Source organism: Peromyscus eremicus, chromosome 4, assembly GCF_949786415.1.
Source record: "Peromyscus eremicus chromosome 4, PerEre_H2_v1, whole genome shotgun sequence".
NCBI classification, from domain to species: Eukaryota; Metazoa; Chordata; class Mammalia; order Rodentia; family Cricetidae; genus Peromyscus; species Peromyscus eremicus.
Window position 1 is genome coordinate 21,124,491 of NC_081419.1, and position 22,334 is coordinate 21,146,824.

Here is a 22,334-nt window from a genome sequence, read left to right on the forward strand (position 1 = left end):
ACAATCTGTCTGCTTTATTTTTCTCTGGGTCTGATTTTTTTTCAAAATAATAGAAAACATAAATCTTGCCTTCTATAATCTTCCAGGGCTGTTCATTTTTCAGTATTCTATCATATGTGAATTTTCAAGTACCTGTACCACATATGGAAAAAGTCTGATATTTGGATTTTGTTTATATATGTAGTGGGGTGTTATTCTAATTTATAAGTTATCTAATTTATAAGATATCCTGGACATTGTTTTTATTCCAAACATCAGATAAGAACCAACTGCCTGAGGCCCTGGTGTCAGATTTATCTTGCATTTAATATTTGATAATTTCAGAAAGGTGAATAAACAGTTGGTCTGTAGAAAGGATAAAATGATCCATACCTTTCATTTCCTTTAAGAATTTTATTTTCATTATATTATTCTTATATTAATTTCATTTGGAATTACTTTGCAGTACTGTATGTGTATGTGATGATATTAAGGTAAAAAAATAAAATAAAAGAATCTAGACAGTATTTCTGAATAATTTCTGTGATAATTATCTCAAAAATAGGAAATATGGGGAGAGATAAATGTGAATCTGGTCCTGTTACAAACCTCAGACTTACTAAATCCACACTTACACACAACAAAAACACTGATATGTCTGGAATGCTGGAGATAGGACTTCAGATCTCTGGCTGCTGAAATCTACATAGGGAGTCAAGTAGAGCTTTATATTAAAACAATGTGAATGAGAAATTTACTGTTGATATAACTACAATGAAAACAGGTGTTCCATCTAAACTTAGTAGTATACATCTTAATCCAGCACTTTCCAGGTACAGGCAGAAAGATTAAGTGTTCAAACTCAACCTCATCTACAGAATGAGTTTAAGGCCAACCTGAGTTACAAGAGATCTTATCTCAAAATAAACAAACATGACAATAATAATTAAACAAACAAAATCACAACAACTACTTTTTAGGCAAGAAATAAAACGTATGTTCTAGCCCAGTGTAATAATTCATGTTTTTAATCACAGGCTTAGGCTGCAGGATCTCAAGTTCAGGGATAGCCCAGCTACATACTGAAAAAAAACACACAAACAAAAGACTAAAGTGTTGGTTGCACAAGCACAAAACCTGAGTTTGAATTCCCAGTAAACACATAAAAAGCCAGTCCCGGTGGCCTGTTATCACACCACTAAGGGAAAGGCACAGGGACATGGGTATCCTGGGGACTTCCCTAGTTACCAACCTAGGAATTGGAACTGGAGATCAACACAACATAATTAATTACAAAGTCTCAGTGAGAGACTCTTATGGTGATATTTTATTTGTACTGAAATGTGATTTTATTTGTATGTTAATAAATAAAAGTGCCTGGGGGGTCAGAGCTAATAACAAGCCATTTAGCAGAAGTCTGGCAGTGGTAGCACATGCCCTTAATCCCAGTCACATGACAGGCAGATCTCTGTGTGTTCAAGGATACAGCCAGAATGGAGACACATGCCTTTAATCTCAATATCAACCATAGAGACTTGGAGGTCTGTACAGACAGGCAGTGACGAGGAGGTCTGTGGTTGGGTTTACAACCAATGAGAAGGCAGAACAGAAAGTCAATAAAAAGACAGACACACAGAAAGTAGGTCTCCTTCTCAGAGGAAGGACGGCAGTGGCAGCGGGTGGGAAGAAGGCGGTCTTGGTCTCAGCTCTTAGCTACTGTTCTCTGACCTCTGGGGCTTTTAACTCTGCACTTGGCTCTGTGTTTCTTATTTAATAAAACCATTCAGAATTACAACTACAGACTCTACCTCAAAAAATAAGGTAAAGAACAGTGAGGGGATACATGCAGACATCCACCTCTAGTTTCCACATGCTCAGGAATCAGTGAGTACACCTGTGCATACACATATGACACACACATACATACATACAGAAACACACACTAATTGCTGCTATGTTTTATTTATTTGTATTTACATAATATGTATAAATACTACATTAAAAATACAGTTCATATATACATACATGTATCAAAATCTAGCCTATATTCTTAGATTGCTACAGAGAAGGAAGAAAGAAAAGAAAACAAGAAAGCCAGGGACAGATGGAGACACACATGGATGAGAGCTTTGTAACATTTTTTTTTCACTGTAAGAGCAAATGATAGTACCTACTCTTAAGAGACTTGGTTCTCTACTCAGCTCCCTTTAGATAAAGGCTAACATGGAGCTGAAGAGATTGATTAGCAGTTAAGACTATAGGCTGCTCTTGCAAAAGAGTCAGGTTTAATTTCCAGCACCCCCACAACAGCTTACAAACACCTGTAACTCCAGTCCCAGGAAATCTAACACCCTCTTCTGGTCTGCTCAGGCACCAGGTATGAACATAGTGTACAGACATCTGTGCAGGCAAAACATGCATACACATAAAATAAAATAATTTCTTAAATCTTAGTAGAAAGGATACAAAATGTTATGTTCACTATGCATTTTAAAAATTTAATATCTTATTTTCAAAAGTTGAAAAGAAAAAGGACCATTGGAAGAAAATTATACCACTGTCGAATGAGTTGCCTGTACCTAAAAAATCTTAATTCCTTTTACTTTGTAATTATCCTGTCTTGATCAATACAATTAAAGATGGAAAACAACATATATCTTCCTGTAGATTATCTAAAGTCAATGAGTATTGACTTGAGTCCAACAGGTACTAACTAGGAATTCTTTCTATACTGAACTATGTTTCAAAGATTAGTTATAGTTGTGGATGATCATTAGATTTAGGATGATTACGTAGAAAACTGAAACTAATTGATTGGTCCACCTAAGTTACTGAAAATAATCTATCAATTGGATGAACACAGTTGCTAAGTGAAACAGAACACAATCATTTCCAAATGAGCATTCGTGACGAGTTTAGTAATTATGATCTTTTGAATTACAATGGAAAAGGAACTTTTAAAAAAGCAATTCTTTATTCAATGCTAGTACTTATTAATTATAAACTAATAGTATTTTCCAGAGAGTAGATATACTTCTCTGTTTGAGTTACACAATTTGTTGCACATCACTTTGATAAATTATTACTTGGAATGTTTAGGCTGCATTTATAGAAAGGAAATTTTAAAATGATTATTTTTTCCTGTGAGGTGATATAGGAATTTTCTCACATGTACTGAGATTTATTTTTAATGTAACAAATAATCATTTAATCCTCACAGAAATTTGGTGAAGGATATATTTCTGTTCTACATTTAATATTTCATGATTACAAAGTCTGAAAAGGATCAAAGGCCAGTGTTTAAGCCCAAGTCCATTTTATAGTGATGAGACATTTTTCCATCACATTTTGAATTTAATAACCAACTTTCTAAAACAACCAGAAGATTAAAGTCTATGAAGGCTGTAAAATGGGCTTCTGGCTAAAGGGAGTTGAGAAACAACACTTCGAGTGGGAGTTTCTAAAGAGAAGGAAGGGGCTTGTGGAAGAGCTCCTGCCTAGCAAGAACAGAGGCCAGTGTCCAGTCCTGCCTAGGGAAAGAGAAGAGGAAGAAGGGAAAGAAGGAAGGGAAGAGGTGGGGAGGGAGAAAGGAGCACCTCCAGTGTAACACAGGCAAATGAAATGTGTGCTACCAAAGTTAGGAGGTGGGTATGAATATGAGGAGACAATGGTCTTCTCCAGCAGTTTTTTCTATTATTCATTTCTTGTCCAAATAATATCAATTTTGTTCTTTTTAAAGGTAATTTCATTAAGAATTAGCCATTATTTCTTAGCATTCTTTGCACTTGGTTTGTCTGTGGATAGAGAACTTTTAATAAAGGAGAAAAGCCGAGGCTCAGGGATGAGATGGTCCATTTAAGATAACTACCTTAATGCAAACTCCTTCCCAAACCTTGTTGCTACTGAAATCCCCACTGACAAGATATGTATCAGAAAATTAAGGGTGCTATTTATTCATTCAAAATTTATTGGTATGCAGGCTCATTAAATATTTATAAGGATATCTACATTATAAAGGAATAGCAACTATTTAAAAATCATAAAACATCTACCACATCATTTACTAAGTTGTTTTCAGTGCTTAATATCTAAGTTATGAGTCATGGTGATTGTGGTAGCATAATGAATATTAATAACTCATAAGGATAAAATGTAACAATGCTATCTGATTTTAATGAGATGTGTCTGTTGGGGTAGGTTGTTCCACTTTATTGTTACACATTCTTTAACTACCTCTGGAGCCTAACGAGACAATGCAAAGCAGACTTGTCAATAAAGTCTGCATGTGCAATTCATCTTTTTTTTTCAATTATTCAAGTCCTCCTTTCACTGTAAGAAAGTTTTTCTCACTGCTTACCAAACTATTCTTTGATTACTTTTTTTTTTATATCAGAAGAACATTCTTCACAAAACATGATGTGAATAAAGAAATGTTTGGGAAAACCTCAATTTCTCTTGAGCAGAATTGCCTGAGTTCCTCGCTCAGGCTACTTAAGGCCAAGAAATATATCTTGATGGTAACAAGCGCTAAGATTTGAATGACTCTACAGTGAGCTGGCAATGTTTATTACAAAAACCACCAACATTGTCAAAATAGAACTTTGTGTTACTATAGTAAAATATTATTACATGTGAAATATTGAAAAAATTGTTTTAGGTTTTTAATACCTTGTTGCTTTCGTGGGTCATAAATCTGAAGCCCAAACAGGGGTGCTCTTTCATGCCTCAGCAATGTCACCTCACTGGTCATCAAATCGAGTTGAAAAATGGAACCATTCATGTAATCTGTCCAGAACACATAATTCCCATGATGCGACAATCCAAAAGGATGATTCAACTCTTTCCCACTGTAAACAACCTGTAAAATATGAAATAAATTTAAACATACTATAAAAAATCAAGACTATCTTTATAAACAAAGCTATTTAAGTAAATAATATTCATATAACTATACCAGAGAACAATCTACAGTCTTAACTTATAGAGAGATTTTTACAATGTGAGCTTATTTTTCTACTTTTTGACACATGTATTTGAAGGAGATAGTTAATACTTCATTTGTTCAAATTTCTCTCATAAATACCACTGCTGATATGATCAAGAATGCAAACATTAAAATGGCTTTGCTCAACTTTATTTCTCTCTTCTGTGTGATATTTATTATTCCCTTGGATGGAAGTTAATCTAAAAAATTACTGTGTGGATACATACATACAAACACACATACAAACTCACAGTCATGCACACATACATACCCATGCTGTTCATCCAATAATCAACTGAAGTGAAATGTTTAAATGGCTGTGTGAATGGGAAGGACTTTCTAGGTCAGTTGAGCCAATGAAAATTAAGGAAATTATAAAAAAAAGGGAAAGATTTTAATTCTACATAGATGTGACTTGTTAATGAGGTTCAATTTTGACTGTTGTTGTATTATTATTTAATTCCCTTCTGAATGTTGAAGTTGAGGAATCAGAAGAACAGTCAAGCCATCTTGCACATGGCGATGATAGACAGGAAATACACTAGACTCCCAACATTATGAAAGCAAATTTTTTTCAATCAATATTCAAAATTTAAGGAATACACACACACACACACACACACACACACACACACACATATGTTAGGAATAAAAATTAAAATTATGATCCCTTTTTTGTTTTTGTTGTTTTGGTTGGTTTGAGTTTTTCTGTTTTTGTTTTTGGAGACAAATTTTGTCTGTGTAGTATCCCTGGCTGTCCTGGAACTCGAATTGTAGACCAGGCTAGCCTCAAGCTCACAGAGATTTGCCTGTCTCTACCTCCTTAGTGCTGGGATTAAGGGTGTGTGCCACCCCCAACTGGTAATTATGATCCTTTTAATTGAACCCGCCAGTCAATTATGATATACTAAAAGAAAAAAATAAATCAAAGTCTAAAAGATGATGACCATAAAACTCTACACATTATGTATATTTTAAGATATTAGTATGTATGCAATATATATATTGTGTATATATAGTAAACATACTAACATCTTATACAATACACTATATATAATATAGTTATATAAATTATAACATACTACAGTTATATATATGATATATATAGTATACATATTAACGTCTTCAAAGAAAGCACAGATATTTAGTTAGTAGATGTGAATTACATGTCATCATGGCACATGCCAATAAAATTTATTTATCTGGGGAAATAGTTGAGTATCATTTGTGATAACCAAAGACTGACTTGGTTATAGTACTATTTATTTCTCAAAAAGAATTCTTAATGAGTAGGATGAGCCTACCATTGAGGATTCAGATCCAGAAAGAAACTTACATCAAAGGAAGCATTTTGGAAATGTCAGACTTACACTTTCTTCACCTTTTACCTCAAAGCTGAAGTCATTTCATGGAGTTCTGGGTTGTTAATGACTGAAGACGAGGCGGCAAGGTGATGATTTTTTCAGCTAGGGCTCTGTCTTTCCCTCAACTACACAATTGTCAGTATTACTCCACAATGCCAGGACATTTTACATGGATTTCAGCAAAATGAACTAGAGTGCATTCACGTTTATTTGCACTGATCGCCTTGGAATTCAGCCCATGCCTAGATGTATTTCAGGTTCAGCGTCACAAAGTTCTTTACTCCAATGAGTGCAGTATAATTACTTTGTCTAAATTTCAGCTGCAAATATTGAACATATTCAAATGGAGAGGGGTTGCTTGGTCACAGAAAATCCATCAATAATGTAGACAGGCTGCATTGTAAAAGCAGCTCTGCTACCAGGAGGGCTTCTTTAAAAAGCCCCACAAATCCTGGCATACCGCAGTGAGCTGGGCCTGGCCTCCCGGAGGTCAGGGCCAGCTGCACAGCTTAATGCTCAGCTCCTTCAGCCACCCCATGGAGACTATTGGCAGCCACCTCAGAGGGGTGAAAATAAACTTGAAAGTATTTTTAACACAGCACAACAAGGCTCTGCGGAAGAAGAAGCATGCAGGCTAAAAACAGCAGCACTTGTCTTTTACCTTTCTGTGAGTTCCATTCAAAAATACTTTTTCAATATGATCATAGTAGGCATCACACCAATATAATGTGTTGGTGTGAAAGTCCAGCGTTAAGCCATTTGGCCACAGCATCTTTGAGGTCACAAAAATCTGTCGATTGAAGCCATCCATCCAAGCCTTCTCAATCCTTCCCACGCTGTCATCTATTTTATCTTCCTCCCAGTCTGTCCAATACATCCAACTAGGACATGAAAAACAAGAGTGTATTTTGTTATCTCCAATAGCCACCCTGTAGAGAGCACTCCTCAGGTTTGGTACTTCCATATGTCAATGGCTTTCTGACATGTTCTATCTAAACACTTATCTTTTGGAACCAGAGTACATCTGTGAATCCAGAAAATCAAGGCATACAGACCATTTAGCCTCACCACAGAAAACTTTCTACTACCAGCTACTACTCCCAAGAGATCGCAGAAAACCTTTCACCAGCCACTCAGGCTTATCTAATACATTATTTAAAACAGTGGTAAGTACCAACAAATATCTATTTTCTTTTCACCCCGATTTTTTTTATGCATTATTACCTTTAAATGTTGTTCCACAAAATGTATAATTGGCTCAGTGATTAGAAGGTAGGCAGCTGACATGAGAACCCACAGCACAGCTAATGATCTACTCCAGACTGTATTTAATTCATATAAATTAGAGTTTTTTAGATAAGCAACTGGATTGCCTTTGTTCTAAAGGTCACAGTCATACCGGCTTTATTTGGCCAGATCCAATTTGTCTTCCTGATGCAAATTATCTATGCTTTATTGCTGCTTATTATTACCCCAAATCCACAAAAGACAATTTAGCTGCACATAAGTTTAATAACAGCAGGTTGGCTGACCTTGAGATTTTGAGCTTTTAATTTCTATCTCAAACAAAACACCCTTTAAAAACGAATCTTTTGTGTAAGCTGTAACAGTGGGAGAGTGAGCCTGGAGCTAACGTTCCAATTCCCTCATGAATAAGGTTAAACCACACAATATGTGTTGTTCTAGGGTCATGTGAAAGTTCCTGTGTTATTAATTAAAGTGGAGTTCCATTTTGGCATCCCAGACACAGCTTTCTAAAGAACCAAAACTTATCTAAGCTGGGGGCCTTAAGAATGCCCCCCTGATAGCTTTCCCTCCCTTGTGGGGACCCTGAGGAATTTCTGACGTAATTTGGGTAAATTCTATATCCTGACTATGAATCCTCTAAGTGTTCAAGTTGGCTGGTAAGTGAAAGTTGAGAATTTATCCTCCATTATTTCCTATCAATTAAGCTTTTTTAAAAATTATCTCAACAGTTGACAACTATTTTGATTGCCTGTTGAGACTGGATGTAGTATTAATGTGAAAGTAAGAAAGGAGGTCAGTGTGCCTTTTTCTATCCTGAATTCTCCACAGGAGCCTTTATCATTGTGACAACTTAGGAACTGATGAAAGAGAAACTGTGTTTTCTCTAATTCCATGATCAGGCACAAATGTTTCCTTTCATTCATATAAATCAGCATGCATAAAATGCATGATATTTCATCTTTAATAGCATTTTCTAAAATCATCATAGTCTTTAATTAAAGCCCTTTAATTCTTATTATTAAATTATACATTTTTCAAACTGGAATAATCTTTCCCCTCAGCATTTCTTGTTGATCATGACATACACATTTTACTCTGTAGTTCTCTATCCTGATTCACAGACATAAATGTGTTCATATGAATGCATGTGCATGTGCATGTACATGATGCGCACACACACAACACAGGCTTGTGATGACTTGAAATTTTAATAAGGATGTTTACTGTTTTGCTCTTCTGTAAGGATTGAATGAAACCTCAAGTCAGAACAGTCCTGAGTAAAGGTGTATTGTTGATAAGGGCACAGACTTGAAAAGGATTAAGGCCTTAGACCCATGGGAAATTGGCAAGGTTTTTCCCCATATGCCTCAAAATTGGCAGAGCTTTCTTCTCTGGCCAATTATGAGTATTTACAGACAATTGATCAGTGTGTATAAAAACTAGTCAACCGCAGATTCCTCATCTCCATGTTTATAGCCAGAGACTTGTACCCACAAAGACCTCCTACAGGGATTAGATAAGCCCTCCCTCTGTGCTGTACATAATACAAACACTGAGGTTCCTAGTCATTGTAGACGTGGCTGCATCAGAGCCCACAGCCTACCTGATCCCAGAGTTTCTGTGTCTGTCATTCTTCAGTCTCTAACCACCCAGGGAGTTTTCCCTATCTAAGACACACAGGTCAGGGCACTGTTCAAATGAAGAATCGTTGTGAACTGATCCAGTACCTAAGTTTATTTTTAAACAAAAAAATATATATTTCTTTTTCACTTCTACTTTCAAGGCACACACACACACACACACACACACACACACACACACACACACACTTACATCTAGATTCCACATATGAGAGATAATGTAGTATTTATCTTTCTGAATTTAGCTTATGTGTGAGATTATTGTAAGTGCTATGGTACTGAGGGAAAAGCCTTACCCAATGAAAGTGTTATAGGCTGAGGGGAAAAGTACCCTCGAAGTTAGGAGTCTAGGAATACCACAAAGTCACACTGCACAACAAACCTTTCAGAAGAGATTTATTGGAAGAGACAAAAGGGTGATTGCCTCTGGTAGGGAGAGAAGCACCAGAAATTGAGCAGGGGCAGGTTTTATATAGGGTTTCTTGGGGGTCAGAGTTTTCCAAAGTGGAGATATTTGGGTAGGGGTTGGTGGAATTTCAAACCAAGCCCAGGGGTTGGTGAGATTTTAAACTCAGGGACTGGTGGATTTTATTAGGTTTTCAAACCCAGAAGTGGGCTTGACCTTTGCTTTACATCCTCCCCTGTTTGTTTATTATTAAAAACAATCAGAAGTCTGGAAAGAGGACAACATTATCAGTAGACTGCCTCCTGCTAATTGGAACCATTGAAGTCCTTGGTGGGTAAACTTGACTTTCACAATCAGGGCATAGTCGGGAGCCACAGGATTCTGGTTCCATAGCCAGGGGTTGATAATCCTGTAAAGGCAACTGATTAAAAGTCTGTTTAGAAATATTTTAAATATGTTGCTGAAGAACTGTAGACAAGAAGTTTATAAGGCAGAGTGTGACTAGTGGGATTAAGAGGAGGAGATGGGAGAGGAGTGAAGAAAGGCAGTATCTATCAGTTCTTCATCTTTTGGAGAAGATCAAGTGAGGTAAGGCAATACCCAATTCCGTATTAGACTGTCAATGGATCAACAGTCAGAAGTATTGTGCTGTTCCTTATGTTCTTGGAGGTATGTTTGGAGTTGTCAGATCCTATCTTTTACTATATCCAACTGGTTGACATAAAAGCAGCATTCCTCCCTGAGGAAGAGTCTGAGTCCATCCATCTCCTCTGTCAGTAAATCTAACCCTCACTGAATTTGTTAGCACTACAAAGCCAGTAAGTGTGTTTGTCCCTGGAGGGTGAGGGTCGTCTGAGCCATCCATTCGACGTCCCGGTAAACTGAGAGGAAAACTGGTAATAGATAGTGAGGGAAATAGTTAGTCCTGCTGTTCCAGTTAAAACACTAGCAGTTATTCCCAAAGCCACAGGAAGGGATAAGATCTGAACTACTTGTTTGTTATGCCTTGCAGCTATAAGCCCTGTGAGGAGAATTGGCAAGGGTCCCTCCTTGAGTACCACTCCTAATTTTGGGAAAAGGAGCATCCAGGTGTAAGTCCCAGACCACCCAACTGGTAGGCAGTGGTAAACTTCAGTGCCACAGAAGATAAAGGCATTGTGAACATTTGGACATAAGGGCTCAGGGTAAAGGGGTTATTACAGTCTGATAAAGCCAGAGTGCCCATAGAGTATGTTTTTGAGGAGTTAAAGCAGTCTGTGATACTGCAGAGACAGATGTGAGGGAGAGAAGGGGTGGCAGTGGTATTTGGCTCTGAGGACAGAATATGCAGTGAAGTGAGATGATGTGCAGAGGTTAAGGTCTGAAACAAGAGATGGAATGACCATGAGGACAGAGACCTGGGATTGATATAGTTTAGGAAGGGTGATTTTAGGGATGGAAGGACCTTTGAGGAGTGTTGGACTACTTCTTCTACCTTTTCTATACCTGAAAATGGGAAAAGTTGAGAAAATGGGGTGAATACCCTTTGTACTTTTATCACACTGGATGGACAGCTGTTAATGATGCTATATTAAAGCTTACCCATGACTCCCTCTCCTATCTGGGGTGCCATGGGTCCTTAATTAGGATATGAAAATGCCCTAATGTGCACAAAAGGTGGAACACTTTCCTGAATATACATCATGTCTCCTACAGAACCAACAAGGCAGCCTCCATAATTCTCTGGGCAATGTAGACAGTAATCTCTAGTTTATGTTGTGATATACATACATACAAATATATATATATATATATATATATATATATATATATACAGTGTTTGAAAATGTATTGCTGTGATTGGTGTAATAAAAAGCTGAATAGCCATTAGCTAAGCAGGAGTTAGAGGTGTAGAGGTGGGACTTCAGGGCAGAAAGAAAGAACTCTGGGAAGAAGAAGGTGGAGTCACTAGCCAAACTTGGAGGAAGCAACAATAGCAGTATGGAGAGATGAGGTAAAAAGCCACGCAATTGAATGTAGATTAAAATAAATGAGTTAATTTAAGCTATAAGAACTAGTGCGACAAGCCTAAGCTAAGTCTGAGCTTTCATAAATAATAATAAGTCTCCATGTCCTTATTTGTGAGCTGGCAACCCAAAGAATAATCTGACTACAATTTTGATCTTAGCAAAAGCAAACAGAGGGGACAGGTGTTTTAAAGTCAATGTAGGTGTTATATGAACAACCATCTTCTTTGAAAACCAGCTGGTGAGCAATCTGCTTCCCCCTCCTGAGAGTGGTCTGGAAGAATTGCTAAGTATAAGTTTCTTGAACCTCAAATCTCCATACATAAACCCTGCCACTGATGGGAGTGAGCAGGACAAGGTAGAAAGAAAATTCATGATCCAATAGGGTCAGGCTTGAGTCTTGGCCGATCTGTGAGAGCTCATTATTCTGAGACTGAAGGCAAGCTGGTTGATCTTTGTATTCTATGAAATCTAAGGGAACAAGGTCCTTTTGGAATCAAAATGGAGAAGGGAAGATTATCTTAAGATGATGATATAAAAAGGCTTGAGATGAGAAAGATGAATCCAGCAAAGGAAACCATTGAGCTTAGCAGTGATAGGGGTAGTAAGAATGATCCCAAAGAGGCCTGTCCATTTAGGAGAAAGAGGAGGAGGATTGTAAACAGTAGGAGAGAGGAGAACCAAGTCCCAGATATTGATGGAAGAGGAAAGGGTGTCCAGATGGGGCTGGAACAAAGAATGGTGGGTGAAGTCCCAAAGGAGAGAACAGAGATAGCAAAACAAAAGGGTAAGAAGGTGATCAGAAAGTGATGATAGCTGGGGCATGAGGCCAGGAGGCAGAATCAGCCATCCATACATGAGTTTGGAAAGGGAGGTGAGGAGAGATTTCTTTTGGAGGGCTCTTAGTTGCAGAAGAAAAAAAAAGGCAGGAGTTTAACTCAATCAATATGAAGCCCTTGGGAGATTTTGATAAAAATATTTTTGAGAGAGCATTGGTTAGTTCGATCCTGCCTAAGGATTGGGAATAACAGAGGAGAGGGAAATGCCATAGGATGTTGAGAGTTTTAGATAAAGCTTGAGAGATTTGAGGAGTAAATTCAGGGCCATTATCTGATCAAAGGGAGGTTGGAACTCCAAAGTGGGGGACAATTTCCCCCAAAAGGAGCCCAGGTCTTTTATTAGGGTTGGGAAAGCTTCTACCCATATTGAAAATGTGTCTACTAGGACCAAAAGACATTTAAAATGTCTATCAGTGGGCATGTGGGTGAAGTTGAGCTGTCAATCTGACCCAGGGAGGGATCTCCTGTCTTAATGAGTGGAAAAAGCAGGGCTCCAATGCCTGGAGGTGAGATTAGACATTTGGCAAAGTTTAGGAGAAACAGTGATAGCTTTTAGAAAGAAGTGGCAGCTCTAGCTGTCTCATTGACTTGGTTAATTTTCTTGGAGACAATGGAATTGCCTATTTGGTGAAATTTGCTGTGGATAATTCATGTGGCCCAGGGAAGTTGAGAGGCCTCTAGCAGGGCCATAATTCAGTCTGAATTTGGTTATGGAACCTCCTTTTGTTGTTAGTATTCCATGCTCCTTTCAAATATCTGCATGTGAAACGAGACTGTGAAAAGCATACTTGAAGTAAGCATTAAAGTTTAAGGAATCTCCCTTTGTTTTTGAAACACACAAGAGCTATTAACTCAGCCTGTTCATTCCTGCTTCAGGCTAGAAGGGCTTGTGCTTCAAATACAATATTTTCCTAGACAATATCATATCCTGCATTTCAGACTTCTTTGTGTAGGAAGGAACTACCATCTATACCAAATATAGGTGGTTTGTGGTAGTGTTCCCTCATGTATATGTGTGGAATTAGGCAGTAGCTTTTCTACAGTCTTAGTGCAAAAGTTAGATAGCATAGCCTGGGATTGGTCAGGGGAGGGACTTTGAAATGTTAGGAGATGGGCATGGCTAAAAGATAAGTGAAATGTCCTCTATCAATGCTATCTGAAGACAGAGAACTCAAGAAGGGGAATGTGTTTGGAGACCTTTGTGTGTTAAAAGGTGGGACAGGTAGTTGGAAGAGAAGACAGTAACAGGTGATCTGAAGATAACTTCTTTGTTTTCCATATAAGTAACATGACTGTGGCCAGCATACTCAGGCAAGGTGCCCATCCCTGGATAGAATGGTCTATTTTTTTTATTGGTATTCAACAGGCACAAAGGAGGATCACAGCTGATGACCCAGGACCATGAAGGCATATACCTCCTTCTCTATGACATAGAGTGAGAAGTTAAATACAAAAGATTTAGGGCCAAGGCCTGCAGAAGTGTTTGTTGAAGCTTGTGAAAGGGCTTGGCAATGAGTATGAGGAGGGGCTCAGATGAGGGGCCAAGTGCCACCTCATGTAAGGGATGGGTGAGAGGAAAGAAAGAAAGAATCCAAGAGCTTAAGAAGCCAGTCATCCCTACCTAGGAAGGACAGAATTTTGTCCTTGGTGGTAGGTATTGAAAGAGACTAGATTAGATGTTTCCTATTTAGGGTAATGACCTTCTTAGTTGGATTGATAGTTATTCCCAGATAAGTTACCCGAGGAGTGAAAAGTTGGACCATAGAAGGTCAGACCTTACATCCCCAGCCAGACAGAAAGTTTAGTAATGTGGAGGTGTTGGCCTGGCTAATTTGCAGGGAGGAACTACAAAGGAGCAGACCATCTATGTAATGTATACACTGTGTTTCAGAAGATGCAAGAGAGTAAGTTAGAGATCAGGGCCTTTCCAAATAGATGAGGGATGTCTCAGAACCCATGAGGTAGGATAGTAAAATTTGAATAGAAAGGTGAGTATCAGGGTCAGTCCAAGCAAATGGACTGTTTTGTGGCTGGAGATCGACTGAGAGGAATGGAAAAGAAGGCATACTTAAGTCTAGGACAGAAAAATGAAAGGTTCCTGAGGCTAGGGTGTTGTAGAATATTATTTTAAGATGTGTTACATTTGTTTATGCTGTGGAACATTTCTTTAATGATGCAAACTGTGACCACCTGTTTTTTTAAAAAAGTGGCTCTGGATAGCTTGGGCCATTTTTATTTATACACTTTCAATGGTTTGCATGAACATTTCTATAATCAAATTTGTTTCCTTAAGTTTCTAAAAATGTTTACAATAATTGTCCGTTTCTTCCTTTGTTTCTTTCTACCTACTTCCCCACCGGTAACCATTATCTATTTAATCCATAGCTCTAACATTAGAAGCATAAGCATTGTTGCTAGCCACCAAGGAAGTTTTCTCACTAGGCACACCTACAGGTGGAACAGAGTGCCCAGTTGGCAGCATTTGCAGTCACAACATCATGCAGGTGAGAGACAGTTTTGTCTCTACTGGTTAATAGTATATCTGGTAGGATCTGAGTTCTCACAATCAACTCACCAGCCAAAGCTGGATCAATTTAGTCTACATTCTGTACTACTCTATCTCTTCCAGGTTTTTCCATCCATCCTATAGGCTACATAACTTGGAAACTTACTCTTAATGGTTGGCACTGTTTCTCCCTTCTTCTCATGCCCATCTCCCTTAAGTTCTTGGGGTATTGGCACAGTTATTAGAAATGAAGGCATTTTGGGTTTCTATGATTCTGCTTCATTTCCTGTTCCTAGACTGTTCCCATTAACTCTTGATATTATCTATTTATTTGCATTTCTCCTAGACTCTTGTGGTTAAAATCATTCTCTTCAGAACAGTTATGCAAAGCTGTAATTGATATTAAACTTCATGAACTACTGTGACTTTTTTAGGCTAGTCACAGGGTGTGTTGGAAAGGCAACATCCTGTTCTTAAGAAGCCTAAATTCATGGTCACACTTGAAACACTGAAGGCTTTAGGGGCTGAATCAGGTCCATTGTATGTATTTAACAACATTCCCTCTGGCTCACTCAGATGAGAGTCATTGGGGAAAGTTTTCCTTTTGTAATTGCTACTTTAACCATGACTGAGAAAGTGAACCTAAAGGTAGCCAGCCATATAGCCAGCATAGTGAAAACAAGGAGAGCAGGTAGCACATGTGCTCCTGGGGTCATGCCCAGAATTATGCAATGAACTGTCCATAGGCTTTGCCAATGGGTCAAGGTTTCTCCAGGGCTTTTCCACAGGGAGAGTTTGTTCAACCTATTCTCAGGACTGTTCTCCTGAAGATGTCATATGACTCCTGCCAGAACAGATACACAGAAATAGAGAAAGGCAAAATCCCAGAGACCAAAGGTAGATGAGATAATTTATGGTTAAGAAAAGCTGGCAAGAACACCCCAAACTAAGGTTGTGCATTTATAAGAAAGAATAAACCTCCCTGTGTGATTTATTTGGGAGTGAAGTGGTGGGCCCCCAAAGAGTTAAAACAACCAACAACATTACGGCATACCAATGTGGGCCCTATATTTCCAGATAGGGCCTGAGAAAGCTGAAAAAAAAAATGAAAAGAAGGAGAAAAAAAGAAAAGAGATAAGACTTCTTTAAGAGGTGCTGTTGTTCAGCCTGCAGGTCAGTGCTAAATGGAAAAGGCTATCTTAGTAAAACATGCTTGTGGCAGCACAGGTACAGGCTTCCTACTGCTAGGAACATTGAATGCAGTTTCTGGTCATGCACCTCCAACTGAGCTGCTAGCTTTAGGCTTGGTTCTCAAGAATTGAAAAGCAGGCAGAACCAGCTGATAGAGCTGGGCCAAAGAGGACCCAGCTGTAGCTTAGCAGTTTAAAGTTTGCTCACATGGCCATATAAGGGTAAAAGATACACAGTAGAAGAGGTATAGATGGAAAAACCTCTAAACAAGTTCCAGCGTGTTTTCCAATGTGTTTACTTTTAAGAAAAAGTAAAAAGAGTATGAACAGTCATAGAAAGAAATGAATAGTTTCAAATGAGTTCTTTAAAGAGAAGTAAAATAATAAAAAAGAAAAAGGCCCATAACAATGGGAAATACATAGAGAGTCTGGAGCCTATATAGTATTGTGTTGATTTTTAATTTTTGAATGTTGATGAGCAAACAACAGCTGCTGACAGACATGGGATTGTGAACTGGACTGATAAATTAAACCAACCTATATAACTTACAAATGCTTTAACTTTAAAAAAGAAGTCAAAAAAGTATGTTACTTTGGAGAAGTAGTTTTGCTTTTGTTTCCACAGGAAACAAGAGGCTGCCAATTCCTTCCAGGTTAATATGGATCAGGTTTGATCAAGGGAGAACTCTTGAAAATTGATAGGTGATATATATTAACAAAAGTTATAGCTGGTCTTCTCAGGACTTGACCATTTTTTCAATTTTCTCAGGGACCCCTAAAGATATCTTCGATCACATATAATAGAAAGCAGTCCAGTGAAAACAATGTCCACAGTCCCAAGAGTTAGATTGTGGGAGGCTTTTGGTTATTTGGTGGGTCATGATTGTTTGTTATATTTTAGGGAACATAGAATAAAAAGACAACTATTAATCTCAGATATTTTGCATTTGCATGGGTTTTGGTATATTGATACAAATTTAAAATTAATTTTGATAAACTGTTTGTATATATGTTTCTACACTTGTTTAAGGTATTGTACCTGTGCAGTACATTTAAAAATGCAAGAGTAAGTTCTAGTTTTTAAAAGCTATTATTATAACCTATTTAGGATAATCAAGAAACATAGGTTAGTAGTCATCTATAACAATCAAATTTATAGATATTTTCAAGATCATACAGAGATATGTTTTAGATAGAAAGATAGACTTTAAACATTTCAAAGACCTATAGAATATAGCATTTCAAATGTTTTGTTAACTCAGGGTTCTTCATGAAAATGAAACACATCTGCTCCTGGCAGCACCAATTTACTTCATAAAAGCATGATGGGCATCAAAGAATCTCCATAGGAGTTTTCTTTCATTGTAGCAAGATAGGCCATTTGGGCAAGAAACTGCTTTGGCCTTGGCTGCTTGACACTATGCTGTATAAACTGGGCATACAGGGCCCACAGGAAATTGACCAGTGAACTTTGCCAAAACATGAGTGGACAATCCTTCAGGGTTCCTGCTTCATAGAATAGTCTGCCAAACATTCTGCAGGACACAAAGGAAAGTGAATGATGAACTTTGCCAATACAAGGCAGGAACATTCTTCAAATTTCCTGCTTCACTGAAAAGTCTGCAGATACTTTAGGCCCGTAGGCCAAAGACAGATGTCCCAACTTTGTAGAAGAACTTGGGATGACTGTTCAGGCAGCAAGATGTCTCTGTTGTTAGGTAATATTACTTCCTTGGGTCTTTGATGGAGTTGAAGACTAAACAGAGTTATAGTTTTCAGAGAAAGTAAACTAGGTATAAACTTTGGAGTCACTAAGATAAGATAGATAATAGAGTATTTTCTCTGAATTTGCTAAATACAAAATGGAATGAATATTGTAAAAGTAATTCTTTCTTGATAACTGTTTTTGTTGTATATAGTTTTACTAGGTTAAAGTTAAAACCTTTCTTTTCTAAAACACCTGATTGGTCTAATAAAGAGCTGAATGGCCAATAGCAAGGCAGGAGAAAGCATAGACAGTGCTAGCAGGCAAAGAGAATAAATAGAAGGAAAAACAGAGAGAAAAGGGTTTAAGGCATGAGAAAAGGAGTTTTAAAAGACTCCAGGGGTGTAGATGAAGTGACACAGGGGCTAGTCACCTAGCCACCCAGCCAGACACAGAATAAGAACAAAAAAATATGTATATACAGAAATAAAGAAAGGCAAAAGCCCAGTAGTAAAAGGTAGATGGAATAATTTAAAGTTAAGAAAAGCTGGCAAGAAACAAGCCAGGCTATTGCTGGACATTTATAAAAAAGAATAAGTGCTGTGGGATGGTCTGTATGTCAAGTGTGTTGCTGATTGGTCAGTAAATAAATCACTGATTGGCCATTGGCTAGGCAGGAAGTATAGGCGGGACAAGGAAAAGAATTCTGGGAGTGGAAGGCTGAGAGGGGACACTGCCAGCCGCCATCAGGACAAGGAAGATGTAAGGTACCAGTAAGCCATGAGCCATGTGGCAAAGTAAAGATTAATAGAAATGGGCTAAATATAAGAGTAAGAGCTAGACAATGACAGGCCTGAGCTAATGGCCAAGCAGTTTAAATAATATAAGAGTTTGTGTGTTTATTTTATAAGTGGGCTCTGGGACTGGCGGGACTTGGTGGCGGGAGCTGGAGAGAAATTCGCCAGCAACAAATGGCGTCCAACGTGGTGGCAAGAGTTTCCACCTAAAAACTTAGAAAAAAGATTCTAAAACGGAACTAAAAACAGCTTCCTAATTGTCTCTCTCAAATGAGCGGCAGCTACCGGTTTGAGCTACTGGCGGGTTCCTAGTGTGCACTCTCGACCTGCAGTATGGTAGGAATGAGGCCTCTGCAAGTAACACATTAAGCTATGTGGTGGATTTAGCCTTTGCTAGTACAAAACAAAAAAAAAAAGAAGTTTCTGGGCTACACGCTACTTTGGTAAAAGTGTAGACCCACTATTTCTGAGAGTTACGGCTCCCAGAGCTGGCGGAAAGCGGACCACCGCCATGTTGGGAAGCTGAAGTGGGCGGAGCCAGCAGCCACAGCGCCAGCGCCGTTTCAGGCTTAGAAGGCTGCAGTTTAAAGCAATAGGCTCAAGCTAATATAAAAAAATAAGCCACGTAAAGATGGCTACCACACAGAGAATTTGGATTATGTTCTCTTTGATATTTGTAACTGAAGAAAAACATTTGATTACAAAAGCTGTTGAGTTATGCCAAAATGTATATTTTAAAGGTACCTTGACTTCAAAATTTGGATATAAGGATATGTTGCTTTGGAAAAGAGTCTCTGCTCTTGTTTCCACAGAAAGCCAGAGACTATGGATTTGTTCCAGATTAAGATACATCAGGTTTGACCAGCCAAGACCCCCTGAAAGGTCTCCAATGACACCATGGCCCAGATGATTCAACATCCAGAATGGTTTCAAGTCAACTGGCTCAGATATACAGCCTCACGGACTACTCCATGATCCTAAAATTTTCTTTCTGTCTCCAGAAGATACAGCGCCCCCCTCCAGCAGGAAGTAGTAAGAGAAGCTACGCCCAAATTCCCAAATATACCAAGCTGGCTTTAGAGATGGAATTGGCTCACTCCCCCTCTAAACCCAGACATATTGCTCAAAAAAAAAAAAATGGTTAAGAGATTCTTGTGTCCCAAATCAGAAGAGCCCTCTGGTGTGGGACAGAGAAAAAACAATATTTTTATTTAAATCAGGTTGATTATAAATACAATCTCTTTCTATAACAAAAAGGGGGATAGTTTAGATATGATAGGATGAAAGGGTAGATTAATGAACCTACTTTGAAAGAGTAACAACTTGTTTAAAATGTTTTACATTGCTATAGATTTTAGTTTATTGATACAAATTTAAACTTAATTTTGTTATACTGTATATATATTTCTATTCTTGTTTGAGGTATTATGTTTATGTAACTCATTTAAAATTGTAATGGATAATTAAAAAATAGATTAATAGTTAGTCATCAATGATAATATTTGTAGCCATGTTAGTTAAGTCTTCTAGGTATACATAGATATATTTCAGATAGATAGGTAGTCTTCAAACACTTCAAAGACCTACAGAATATGGCATTTAAAATGTTTTAAAAGTTTAGACTTTTTGGACAGTGAGACATGTCTGCTCCTGACAGCACCGATTTACTTCAGAGAGGAGGATGGGCATCGAAGACACTCCATACGGAGTTTATCTTCACCTTGACAAAAATAGCCATTTGGGCAAGAAACTGTTCTTGCCTGGACTGCTTGATCAACTGGACATGCAGGACCCATAGAAAGGTGACCACTGAACTTTGCTTGACAAAATGGTCCTTCAGGTTCCTGCTTTGCAGAGAAAACTGCCAGACATTCTACAGGACACAGAGAAAAGTGAATAAGAGACTCTAGGCCTGTGGGCTGAAGACAGATGCCCCAACTTTACAAGAGAACTTTGAATGACTGTCCAGGCTGCCAGCTGTCTCTGTCTACCCTACAAGACTCCTAAAAGTTGCTTATATCCTTCTCCATTTCTCAGGTAGTAGTATATCCTTCTGAGGTCTTTGATGTGGTTAAAGACTAGATACTTACAATTTTCCTTAGTTATAATAAAAGATAAGTTAGATATAAAACCTTAAACTTACAAATATAAGATAGATAGGATCTCTTCTTTAATATTGTAACTGTAATTCTTGCTTGATAATTGTTTTGTTATATATAATTTTACTATGTTAAAGTTAAAACCTTCCTTTTTAAGAAAAGAAAAGGGGAAGTGCTGTGGGATGGTCTGTATGTCAAGTGTGTTGCTGATTGGTCAGTAAATAAATCACTGATTGGCCATTGGCTAGGCAGGAAGTATAGGCGGGACAAGGAAAAGAATTCTGGGAGTGGAAGGCTGAGAGGGGACACTGCCAGCCGCCATCAGGACAAGGAAGATGTAAGGTACCAGTAAGCCATGAGCCATGTGGCAAAGTAAAGATTAATAGAAATGGGCTAAATATAAGAGTAAGAGCTAGACAATGACAGGCCTGAGCTAATGGCCAAGCAGTTTAAATAATATAAGAGTTTGTGTGTTTATTTTATAAGTGGGCTCTGGGACTGGCGGGACTTGGTGGCGGGAGCTGGAGAGAAATTCGCCAGCAACAAATAAGCCTCCCTGTATGATAGATATGGGAGCTGTGTGGCAGGTTCCCCAAAAGAGCAAAGAGTAAAAACAACCAACAGGAGGGTAGAGGGGAGAGTAAAGGGGTTGGATACTATGTGGTGAAGAGGAACCACTATTGATTTGATAAATGATCATGAACCAAGGTTCCAATGAGTTTTTAACTGCAAATATAGGAGTGTTAAAGGGGGCATAGAAGATTTTTTTCCTTAAAAGATCAGAGATGAGAAACATAAGTCTCCTGAGGCTTTGGAGAAAGAGTGCTTATTGAGCCATGGTGATATATATGGTGAAGTTGTAATTGAATGATGAGAGAGGGATTATGTTTTTCTGTAGAGAGGTTTTGGCTGTCCTACTCTGAGGAATCTTCCTGAGAGGCCAGTAAGGGAAAAGGTGTGTCATATTGTGTAGTTTGAAGAAGAGGAAATAGAGGCTCCCACTTTGGCTGGCAGGTCCATTCCAAGAAAGGGGATGAGACAGATTGGTACTACTAGGAAGGAGTAGGTGAGGGGAATAATCCTAAAGTTATAGCTAAGAGCTAGATTTTGGTGAGGCTGGTAAGGCTGTACCCCTACTCTGTGGTAATATTTTAATTGTGCTGAAATGTGATTTTATTTGTATGTTAATAAATAAAGTTTGCCTGGAGATCAGAGGTCATTAGCAAGCCAGGAACAGAATTCAGGTGGTGGTAGCCCACACCCTTAATCCAATCACATGGCAGGCAGAGTCTCTGTGTGGTCAAGGACACAGCCAAGCTGGTGACCCAAATCTTTAATCCCAGTACCAACCATAGATACCAGGAGGTCTGTATAGACAGGCAGTGACGAGGAAGTCATGTGGCTGGGCTTAGTGCCAATAAGAAGGCCGGACAGGAAAGCAATAAAAAGACAAGCCACACAGGAAGAAGGTCTCTCTCTCTCTCTCTCTCTCTCTCTCTCTCTCTCTCTCTCTCTCTCTCAGGGGAAGGACGGCAGTGAGTGATAAACTAAAAGTAGTCTTGGCTCTTTGC

At 38.3% G+C, this 22,334-nt stretch overlaps 1 protein-coding gene across 1 annotated transcript in view; it reads right to left on the reverse strand.

Moving 5' to 3' along the window:
- Positions 1–22,334, reverse strand: part of Lrp1b (LDL receptor related protein 1B) — a 1,617,914-nt gene that overhangs the window by 821,706 nt on the left and 773,874 nt on the right. The window contains exons 13-14 of the mRNA XM_059258831.1: positions 6,989–7,208; positions 4,648–4,837 (exon numbers count right to left, since the gene is read on the reverse strand). Coding sequence (XP_059114814.1) covers positions 4,648–4,837; positions 6,989–7,208 — 410 coding nt within the window. The remainder of the gene's footprint in view (positions 1–4,647; positions 4,838–6,988; positions 7,209–22,334) is intronic.